Source organism: Oncorhynchus keta, unplaced genomic scaffold, assembly GCF_023373465.1.
Source record: "Oncorhynchus keta strain PuntledgeMale-10-30-2019 unplaced genomic scaffold, Oket_V2 Un_contig_6644_pilon_pilon, whole genome shotgun sequence".
Lineage (NCBI taxonomy): Eukaryota > Metazoa > Chordata > Actinopteri > Salmoniformes > Salmonidae > Oncorhynchus > Oncorhynchus keta.
This window is the reverse complement of record NW_026288976.1, coordinates 1-11,404: the sequence shown is the minus strand read 5'-3', so window position 1 is coordinate 11,404 and position 11,404 is coordinate 1. Positions and strand designations below refer to the sequence as shown.

Genomic DNA, 11,404 nt, shown 5'->3' with positions numbered 1-11,404 from the left:
GAAATCTTGCGTCTTGTGACGGCCGGCCGCCCAACAACCTGCCCGCTTGACCCTATCCCCTCCTCTCTTCTCCAGACCATTTCCGGAGACCTTCTCCCTTACCTCACCTCGCTCATCAACTCATCCCTGACCGCTGGCTACGTCCCTTCCGTCTTCAGAGAAGCAGAGTTGCACCCTTCTGAAAAAACCTACACTCGATCCCTCCGATGTCAACAACTCCACAGACCAGTATCCCTTCTTCTTTTCTCTCCAAAACTCTTGAGACGTGCCGTCCTTGGCCAGCTCTCCGCTATCTCTCTCAGAATGACTCTTCTTGATCCAAATCAGTCAGGTTTCAAGACTAGTCATTCAACTGAGACTGCTCTTCTCTGTATCACGGAGGCGCTCCGCACTGCTAAAGCTAACTCTCTCTCTCTGCTCTCATCCTTCTAGACCTATCGGCTGCCTTCGATACTGTGAACCATCAGATCCTCCTCTCCACCCTCTCCGAGTTGGGCATCTCCGGCGCGGCCCACGTTGAGTTGCGTCCTACCTGACAGGTCGCTCCTACCAGGTGGCGTGCGAGAATCTGTCTCCTCACCACGCGCTCTCACCACTGGCGTCCCCCAGGGCTCTGTTCTAGGCCCTCTCCTATTCTCGCTATACACCAAGTCACTTGGCTCTGTCATAACCTCACATGGTCTCTCCTATCATTGCTATGCAGACGACACACAATTAATCTTCTCCTTTCCCCCTTCTGATGACCAGGTGGCGAATCGCATCTCTGCATGTCTGGTAGACATATCAGTGTGGATGACGGATCACCACCTCAAGCTGAATCCTCGGCAAGACGGAGCTGCTCTTCTCCGTAAGCACTGCCTGCTCATGATCTCGCCATCACGGTTGACAACTCCATTGTGTCCTCCCAGAGCGCTAAGAACCTTGGCGTGATCCTGGACAACACCCTGTCGTAACTAACATCAAGGCGGTGGGCCCCGTTCCTGTAGGTTCATGCTCTACAACGTCCGCAGAGTACGACCCTGCCCTACACAGGAAGCGGCGCAGGTCCTAATCCAGGCACTTGTCATTCCCCGTCTGGATTACTGCAACTCGCTGTTGGCTGGGCTCCTGCCTGTGCCATTAAACCCCTACAACTCATCCAGAACGCCGCAGCCCGTCTGGTGTTCAACCTTCCCAAGTTCTCACGTCACCCCGCTCCTCCGCTCTCCTCCACTGGCTTCCAGTTGAAGTCGCATCCGCTACAAGACCATGGTGCTTGCCTACGGAGCTGTTTAGATGCACTACTGTTCCACTGGATGTCATAAGGTGAATGCACCAATTTGTAAGTCGCTCTGGATAAGAGCGTCTGCTAAATGACTTAAATGTAATGTAAATGTATTGTCTGTTAACCCCTCCTCCTCCTCATCCTCCTCCTCCAGGTTACTGTGTTGTTAACATATCTAATGTATTGTCTATTAACTCCTCCTTCTCCTCTCCTCCTCCTCCTCCAGGTTACTGTGTTGTTAACATATCTAATGTATTGTCTATTAACTCCTCCTCCTCCTCCTCCAAGTTACTGTGTTGTTAACATATCTAATGTATTGTCTGTTAACTCCTCCTCCTCCTCCTCCTCCTCCTCCTCCTCCTCCTCCTCCTCCTCCAGGTTACTGTGTTGTTAACATATCTAATGTATTGTCTATTAACTCCTCCTCCTCCTCCAAGTTACTGTGTTGTTAACATATCTAATATATTGTCTATTAACTCCTCCTCCTCCTCCTCCTCCTCCTCCTCCTCCTCCTCCTCCAGGTTACTGTGTTGTTAACATATCTAATATATTGTCTATTAACTCCTCCTCCTCCTCCTCCTCCTCCAAGTTACTGTGTTGTTAACATATCTAATGTATTGTCTGTTAACTCCTCCTCCTCCTCCTCCAGGTTACTGTGTTGTTAACATATCTAATGTATTGTCTATTAACTCCTCCTCCTCCTCCTCCTCCTCCTCCTCCTCCAGGTTACTGTGTTGTTAACATATCTAATGTATTGTCTATTAACTCCTCCTCCTCCTCCTCCTCCTCCTCCTCCTCCAGGTTACTGTGTTGTTAACATATCTAATGTATTGTCTATTAACTCCTCCTCCTCCTCCTCCTCCAAGTTACTGTGTTGTTAACATATCTAATATATTGTCTATTAGAGACTGAAAAACAGCTTCTATCTCAAGGCCATCAGACTGTTAAACAGCCACCACTAACATTGAGTGGCTGCTGCCAACACACTGTCATTGACACTGACCCAACTCCAGCCACTTTAATAATGGGAATTGATGGGAAATTATGTAAATATATCACTAGCCACTTTAAACAATGCTACCTTATATAATGTTACTTACCCTACATTATTCATCTCATATGCATATGTATATACTGTACTCTAGATCATCGACTGCATTCTTATGTCACTAGCCACTTTAACTATGCCACTTTGTTTACTTTGTCTACATACTCATCTCATATGTATATACTGTACTCGATACCATCTACTGTATGCTGCTCTGTACCATCACTCATTCATATCCTTATGTACATATTCCTTATCCCCTTACACTGTGTATAAGACAGTAGTTTTGGAATTGTTAGTTAGATTACTTGTTGGTTATCACTGCATTGTCGGAACTAGAAGCACAAGCATTTCGCTACACTCGCATTAACATCTGCTAACCATGTGTAAGTGACAAATAAAATTTGATTTGATTTGAATTTGATTTGATTTATTAACTCCTCCTCCTCCTCCTCCAAGTTACTGTGTTGTTAACATATCTAATGTATTGTCTGTTAACTCCTCCTTCTCCTCCTCCTCCTCCTCCTCCAGGTTACTGTGTTGTTAACATATCTAATGTATTGTCTGTTAACTCCTCCTTCTCCTCCTCCTCCTCCTCCTCCAGGTTACTGTGCTGTTAACATATCTAATGTATTGTCTATTAACTCCTCCTCCTCCTCCTCCTCCTGCAGGTGACTGTTCTACAGGAGGTAAGGAGCCCAGGAAAGGCAGAGAATTTCTCCTTTACAGTAGACGAGTCTATGAGAAACCTGAATGCTTACATCACAGGAGGATCCCTCTCCTTCACTCTCACCAGCCCTTCAGGTGTGTGTGTGACAGCCAGTTGTGAGTTATTGTACACGTCACCTGTCCAGGTAAAGGTTTGATAACCAGATGTCCCTCTCCTCCCTCTAGGTGTGTCTCAGAGTAACAGTGAGGCCAGCGGTCCTCTGGGGACCATCCAGACTGTAGGGAACCTACACCGCGTCTCTCTGACCACACACAACAACACAGGATTATGGGAAATCAGTCTTAACTCCCTAGAGTCTTACTCACTGAAGGTCATAGGTCAGTACAGTGGCGAGCCCTGATCCCTGGTCAACAGTAGTGATTGTATGGAATAGGGTTCCGTTTCAGACATAGTCCATTGTCTGGACTTCCCCTCCTCATCACAACATTTAGATATCTATCTTTCTTCTCTATGTAAGAATTGTTTAAATAATCATTATCTAATGTGCGTGTGTTTCAGGTCAGAGTTCTGTTAATTTCGGCTACCATTTCGTGGAGGCTTTCGGCGGTGCTCATGGAGACTTTGGCCTCAAAGAGGGCCGTCCTCTCACAGGTAACAATAAATAACAGATGAAACCATCTTCAGTACCGGCTTTTTCATCTTCATCTTCCATAGCATCACAGCAGAGTAGTTTAGTCAAAGCATCACAGCAGAGTAGTTTAGTCAAAGCATCACAGCAGAGTAGTTTCAAATAATGTAAAAGAAAATAATAACTTCCTCTTCCTCTCTACTTCACCTTACCTCTCTGTTTCTACCTCGTTTTCTCCCTCGCTCCGTTACCCTCTCTCATTCTTACTCTCTCTTTTCCTCTGTTCACCTCACTCTCCTCCCCTTCTCTCCTCTTCCTCCATGTCTCCCTTCACCACCCGGTCTCTCCTACCCCCCCTCCCCCCTCCCAGGCGATAACATAACCCTGCTGGTGTCTGTGACGGGGGGTGACTCTGTCACTGTGACGGCGGTGGCCCTGGTCGAGGCCTTGGGGTCAGGGTCAGAAGTCAACGGAACCCTGCAATCTCTAGGCGGCGGGGACTTCCTGGTTACCGTGGCCAGAGTCCCACAGGGGGAGTTTGTGGTGCGTCTGAGGGGAGAGAGCAATAGCGCCACCACCAAATCATCACCTAGCCTCTTCCAGAGACAGGCCTCCACTCAGATAAAGACTTCCAGCATCTCTGTTATGGTCAGTCTTGTAGAACTCTGAAATGGCACCCTTTTCCGTTGGGTTCTGATGAAAAGCAGTGCACTACAAGGAATAGGATGGTATTTTGAACACTGTCGTATTGTTAAAAAGTGAAGTTCTTCTCTCCCCAGGTCCAGGCTGACAGTACTCTAGAACCCGGTTCTACCATCTCTGTCCCCTTCACTGTGGCAATGGCCAACGGAACAGGAGGAGCTTTTACCGTCCGAGCCACGAACGACCGCGGCTTCACTTCCTCCTTCCCCACCAGTGTCTCCATTGTGACCGGAGAGGAGCGGGCCAACGGTACGGTGACTCTCACGGCGCCCGCCAGCACCCATCGGGAACGGGCGTCACCCTGACCATCGAGGCAGAGTCCGCTGGAGCAGCAGACTTGAACTACGCCATCCTGCGTCTCTCTGTTGTCAGCAAGGTAAGGGTCATGTTCCAAAACTCTAAAATGGGTCTGGCCTCCTTCCTCATATCCTCTCCTCATGGCCCTGATAAGAATGCTAACAGCTTACAGGTCAGAGATGGTTCTACCACCACCACTACTTCAGTTGTCTGACTAAGATTCTATCGCTCCCTCTCTGTCTCTCCTCCAGATGACAGATTTCAGCCTCCCCAGTGTGGGGTGGTCAGCGTCTCGTCCAACTGCCCGGCTGACTGGAAGTGCTCTAACTGGCAGCTCTCTGCCAACCTGACCGACGGTGCCAACGGGACTGGCACGACCGAGTCACTCCTGCGCCAGGGCAACGGGACCCTGAACACTTCTACAGAGGTGGGCACCGGGGGGCGAGAACGTGACACGGATTGAGTACAGCGCCACCTGCTGTTCAAAAGAAGGTAGAGCTAGTGGTAGTTGACAGGGCAGGCAACGTGGGTGTGTGTCTGGGCTCAAAGGACTCCTGTGGGGGTGGTTGTGAGCTCTACAGCACAGGCCTCTGTCACCAACACTACAGCTGTACCTGTAGTTAGTACTGCATCTACTGGAGGGCCACCTGACTCTGTCCCTGTATCTAAGATCTGTGTGATGCTTTCTCTCCTCCTGTGGAATAGAGTAGAGCTGTAGAGTTGTATAATAGTTCATGTAGGTAGATGTCATGTGGAACAGTAGAATCATTGCAAAGAGAGTCAAGTCATCAGACATTACCGGTATGTATATGTTATGCTTGTACAAAAACAGGGTGGAAATGTGTAATGAACTCTGTCATAATACACTGGGGAACTCTGTCATAATACACTGTGGGAACTGTCATAATACACTGGGGAACTCTTGTCATAATACACTGTGGGAACTCTGTCATAATACACTGTGGGAACTCTGTCATAATACACTGTGGGAACTCTTGTCATAATACACTGTGGGAACTCTGTCATAATACACTGTGGGAACTCTGTCATAATACACTGTGGGAACTCTGTCATAATACACTGTGGAACTCTGTCATAATTACTGTGGGAACTTGTCAAAATACAATGTGGGAACCTTGTCATAACACACTGGGGAACTCTGTCATAATACACTGTGGGAACTCTGACATAATACACTGTGGGAACTCTGACATAATACACTGTGGGAACTCAGTCATAATACACTGGAACCAGTCATAATACACTGTGGGAACTCAGTCATAATACACTGTGGGAACTCAGTCATAATACACTGTGGGAACTCAGTCATAATACACTGTGGGATGTGCACTGTGGGAAACAACCATTTTTCCATTAGAAGCTAAGGTGGGGGAAGTCATGTGGTCATGTTTTTATAGGGGACAGTGCACATTAATCAGCATCAATATTACATCCATGTAAATGTGCCAGGGTTAGCCAAAAGATAATTTACACCCATAGTCCCTGGGCATGTAAGGGCCTTTACACAGCCATCATCTAAATACAAATACACACTAAAACAATACAACATACAAATACATTACATCCAATAATATGTCATTCTAACAACAACACACTATAATGAGGAACCACAGATAACTCATGTACAGGTTTTGGATAGATTTGAGGCTTGTTTTCAATTGAAATGTAAAAAGTACAATAATGAGTGCAGCTTCTCTAGTCCGTGAGCATTGCATTCCATCATATTTTAGCTCTAATAGAGAAGGCCGATTGACTGAATGTACTGTCTCAAAAAAGGTACAACGCAATCAACCTCTAGTTGCTGCCATTGTTATCCTGGAGCTGCTGAAAACAGTGCCACCTACAGTAAGGAACAGGAACAGACACAGGGCAGAGGTAACGATGTCACATGAACCTGGATAGACTTAACGTACACCTGTTAGACAGAAAACACAGTATGTTGTTGGAGATGTCTGAAGCCATCTATGCTGAGCCAGATATGACCAATAAGGTCAAGTTTGACAGAGGTGAGATGAAGGAGAGGGATTGTGGATATCTACGTCCAGTGCAGACACCCTGAGAGACGGTGAGACCAGCACCAAGAGAGAAAGAGACAGCAGACACTGCTCCTAATAATGGACCAGGAGACCAGCACTCAGGTAACACACACACACACACACACACACACACACACACACACACACACACACACACACACACACACACACACACACACACACACACACACACACACACACACACACACACACACACACACACACACACACACACACACAACAGTTTATTTGATGTGTCTACAGAGCCTGAGAAGCTCAGGGAAGAGACCCTTCACAGTTTTTGCAGTGTGTCTGGGGCTGCTGTGTGTTTTAATGGCTGGGACCATAGGCCTGTCTGTCGACTATGAGTTGGTGTCCAAATTCATTGCTTATCACCTAGTTGTAAGAAGTGCTGGTGATTAGAACTACTCACCTGTTGTTTTTACCTAGTAACTATGTTGCATCCTAGTAACTGGTTGCATCACTAACTGATATGGCAACCGCTTGACCTCCGACCGCAAGGCACTACAGATGGTAGTGCATACGGCCCAGTACAGCACCGGGGCTAAGCTGCCTGCCATCCAGGAGCTCTACACCAGGCGGTGTCAAAGGAAGGCCTAAACATTGTCAAAGACTCCAGCCACTCCAGCCACCAAGACCAGTAGCAGTAACAAATGATGTTTTCACCATGTATCCATCCTATGCAGATAACAGAAGCATCGGAGACTCATAAAAAATTAACATGACTAAAGAGAGAGACCAGTTAGAAAGGGAGAGAGACAACTATCGGAATAAGAACTGAACTGGTATTCCTTTTGATGTCAATCCTCATCAAAATGACAATCCTAAACAGTATACAACCTTTAGGTAACACTTTTGGATAGACCCAAGTAATTGTATTTATTTATTGTGTTGTATTTTTTCAACAGAGAAAACCTGTTGCTCTAATGGATGGATGAGGTTTGAAGGCAGCTGTTACTACATTCTACTTTCTACATCTCCACTGTGAAGAACACCTGGGATTACGCCAGACAGGACTGTCTGAGCAGAGGAGCAGATCTGGTGATCATAGAGCAGCAAAGATTAACAGGTAAAAGAGAGAGAGAGAGAGAATAACAGTGGAGACTTTATATTAACAATGTTGTTTTCTGTCACAAAGACATTCTTCAATGAGTTTTACTCAGTCCCTGAAGCCTGGAATGGTCTGACTGACTATGTTACTGAGAAGACCTGGAAATGGGTTGATGGCACAACACTGACCACCCCCAAGGTAAGAGACTACTGCTCTAATAACACTGACCACCCCAAGGTAAGAGACTACTGCTCTAATAACACTGACCACCCCAAGGTAAGAGACTACTGCTATATAATAACACTGACCACCCTAAGTAAGAGACTACTGCTCTAATAACACTGACCACCCCAAGGTAAGAGGACTACTGCTATATAATAACACTGACCACCCCAAGGTAAGAGACTACTGCTATATAATAACACTGACCACCCCAAGGTAAGAGACTACTGCTATATAATAACACTGACCACCCCAAGGTAAGAAACTACTGCTATATAATAACACTGACCACCCCAAGGTAAGAGACTACTGCTATATAATAACACTGACCACCCTAAGGTAAGAGTCTACTGCTATATAATAACACTGACCACCCCAAGGTAAGAGACTACTGCTATAAATAACACTGACCACCCCAAGGTAAGAGACTACTGCTATAGAATAATACTGACCACCCCAAGGTAAGAGACTACTGCTCTAATAACACTGACCACCCCAAGGTAAGAGACTACTGCTCTAATAACACTGACCACCCCAAGGTAAGAGACTACTGCTCTATAATAACACTGACCACCCCAAGGTAAGAGACTCCTGCTCTATAATAACACTGACCACCCCAAGGTAAGAGACTACTGCTCTAATAACACTGACCACCCCAAGGTAAGAGACTACTGCTCTATAATAACACTGACCACCCCAAGGTAAGATACTACTGCTATAGAATAATACTGACCACCCCAAGGTAAGAGACTACTGCTCTATAATAACACTGACCACCCCAAGGTAAGAGACTACTGATCTATAATAACACTGACCACCCCAAGGTAAGAGACTACTGCTCTATTAACACATCTCTCTAGGTTCTGAGAGAGAGGCCAGTCTAACTCTGTGTTGTTCATACCACAGTTCACCTTAGCTACCAACTTTGCAGAGGGAGATGTCCTAAAAAAAATACAAAATCATTGTGGTTTTATAATAACCTGAAACGGATTGTTCTGGATTCACTAGTAATGATTTCACCTGAAGAGAACACAATTATCAGACACCAAACATGTCGCTCATGGAACATTTATATATAAACACAAAAAATATGAATACATATTTTTTTTATCAAAATCATTTATACAATGGAAGTAAAACAAATGTACCATTGCAAAACACTTTGTTATTTTGTACACTAATGAACACATCCCAGATGTACTAAGTGTTAGCAGCATGTTAGTCGGATGTAACGTCTGTAGTTTTGTTCCCTTCAAAATGGAGTTAAAAATTCATGACAGAATGAAAATGTAAACTTCAGTTAACAGAAAGAGGATAACATTCAGGTAATATGTAAATGATTGAACAGTTTCATGTTTTATCTTTGCTTTAGGACTCAACCGCTATACTGAAAAATGTGCAAACACTTAGTATATCTTACTAACAATATTTCTGGACAATCACACTGACCACTTTAGAGAGAATACAGTATTCGGCATGTGTCAAAAGTGATTGATGATCTATTTTATGTGTCACGTGGTTTTGCCCATTTATGTACATCCTGTCTGGATGTTCTCACGCTATCGAGCGAGTGCTTATGTAACATGATAGTGCAGCTGTTCCTTTGAAGTAAAGCATATGTTTGCAATAAAATGTCATGTTGATTGAGGTGTAGTGACCTTGTTGAACTGAAAGAATATGTGAAACATTTGGGAATTTATGTAGTGAATGGGAGGCCTGAGTTTGAACATTTGAAACAGTTGGGAATTTGTTGTAGTGAACTTATGGAGCTGCTGTTTAGGGAGCCTGTGAAATTAAAAAGTATTTTCCGGGGTTGGTCTGTCTGAGTATAAGTAACTGTCCTCTGACAAGTCTAACACAGATAAACCACAGAAAACTGCAGAAAACATGTCTCCGAGACCAATTCTAGGTGTATGGTGATTTACCTTCAATGAATGAAATCACTGTCTCTCTCTCCCCCTTGGGGTATGTCGGTCAATTCATTGCTCTCTTTGCCTTTATAAAGCTCTTTGACATACTGTAAACTCCTCTGTAGCTAACATATACAATAACCATTAGACATACGGGTCACAGTTATCATACACAGTCTCAGGGATTTCTAGCTCTGGAAATTCCTTTGGTCTGTAAAGAGTTAGATAAATCAGCTCTTTGCCCCTTACTTGCGGAATAATCTCCAAGCTTCTCTAAATGTTGATGTTTGGTGTCTCTAGATGAATTCAGACTGCTAAATGAGGCCTGTTAGAACGTGCCTTACAACGATACTTACAAAACCTTTAAAGGTTGTGAAACCATTCAGTCATGGATGTATGTGAACATATTTAATATGTATTGCTTGTTACAGAAGACTATGTTGTACAGTTTTATTTTTGTTTCATCGGACCAGAGGACATTTCTCCAAAAGTACGACATTTGTCCCCATGTGCAGTTGCAAACCGTAGGCTGGCTTTTTATGGCGGTTTTTGAGCAGTGGCTTCTTCCTTGCTGAGCGGCTTTCAGGTTATGTCGATATAGGACTCGTTTTACTGTAGATATAGATACTTTTGTACCCGTTTCTCAACATCTTCACAAGGTCCTTTGCTGTTCTGGGATTGATTCACACTTTCTACACCAAAATATGTTCATCTCTAGGAGACAGAATGCACCTCCTTCTGAGCTGTATGGCCATTGTGTGGTCACATGGTGTTTATACTTGAGTACAATTGTTTGTACAGATGAACCTGAATGCGTTCAGACATTTGAAATATCTCCCAAGGATGAACCAGACTTGTGGGAGATTAACTTTTTTTCTGAGGTGTTAGCTGATTTATTTTGATCTTCCCATGATGTCAAGCAAAGAGTCACTGGAGTTTGAAGGTAGGCCTTAGAAATACATCCACAGAATAACCTCAACTGACTCAAATTATGTCAATTAGCCATCAGTAGCTAATAAAACCACATGACATAATTTTCTGTAATTTTCCAAGCTGTTTAAAGGCACAGTCAACTTAGTGTATGTAAACTTCTGACCCACTGGAATTGTGAAACAGTGAATTATAAGTGAAATAATCTGTGAAACAATTGTTGGAAAAATTACTTGTGTCATGAATAAAGCAGATGTCCTAACCGACTTGCCAAAACTATAGTTTGTTAACAAGAAATTTGTAGAGTGGTTGACAAACGAGTTTTACTGACTCCAAACTAAATGTATGTAAACTTCCATAGCGTGAGAACATCCGGACAGGATGTATATAAATGGGCATAACCACGTGACACATAAAAAGGTAATCAATCACTTTTTGACACAAGCCAAATATTGTATATTCTCTCAGTTTACCTACGTACAGTAGATGTTATAACAGTTAATCTGTGGATAGACAGTAGATGTTACGACATTTAACCTGTGGATAGACAGTAGATGTTACGACACTTAACCTGTGGATAGACAGTAGATGGTATGACATTAAC

The 11,404-nt window shown here is 44.2% G+C and overlaps 1 protein-coding gene and 1 long non-coding RNA gene across 2 annotated transcripts; both read left to right on the top strand.

The window, feature by feature from the left end:
* The first annotated feature begins 2,037 nt into the window (after positions 1 to 2,037).
* Positions 2,038 to 5,072, top strand: LOC127926036 (uncharacterized). Its single transcript, XM_052511301.1, has 6 exons — positions 2,038 to 3,116; positions 3,207 to 3,359; positions 3,541 to 3,633; positions 3,981 to 4,258; positions 4,390 to 4,561; positions 4,861 to 5,072. The coding sequence occupies exons 1-6, from the start codon at positions 3,053 to 3,055 to the stop codon at positions 5,070 to 5,072; spliced, it is 972 nt and encodes a 323-aa protein (XP_052367261.1). The 5' UTR covers positions 2,038 to 3,052.
* Positions 5,073 to 7,935: 2,863 nt separating this feature from the next.
* Positions 7,936 to 8,785, top strand: LOC127926035 (uncharacterized). Its single transcript, XR_008123154.1, has 3 exons — positions 7,936 to 8,014; positions 8,422 to 8,540; positions 8,582 to 8,785. It is a non-coding gene; the product is annotated as an uncharacterized LOC127926035 (long non-coding RNA).
* Positions 8,786 to 11,404: the final 2,619 nt, after the last annotated feature.

Excerpts from the sequence above, each read along its gene's own strand:
- LOC127926036 (XM_052511301.1), top strand. The coding sequence starts at position 3,053 with ATGAGAAACCTGAATGCTTACATCACAGGAGGATCCCTCTCCTTCACT. Across the intron at positions 3,117-3,206 it reads CACTCTCACCAGCCCTTCAG|GTGTGTCTCAGAGTAACAGT; the intron begins GTGTGTGTGTGA and ends TCCTCCCTCTAG. Across the intron at positions 3,634-3,980 it reads AGAGGGCCGTCCTCTCACAG|GCGATAACATAACCCTGCTG; the intron begins GTAACAATAAAT and ends CCCCCCTCCCAG.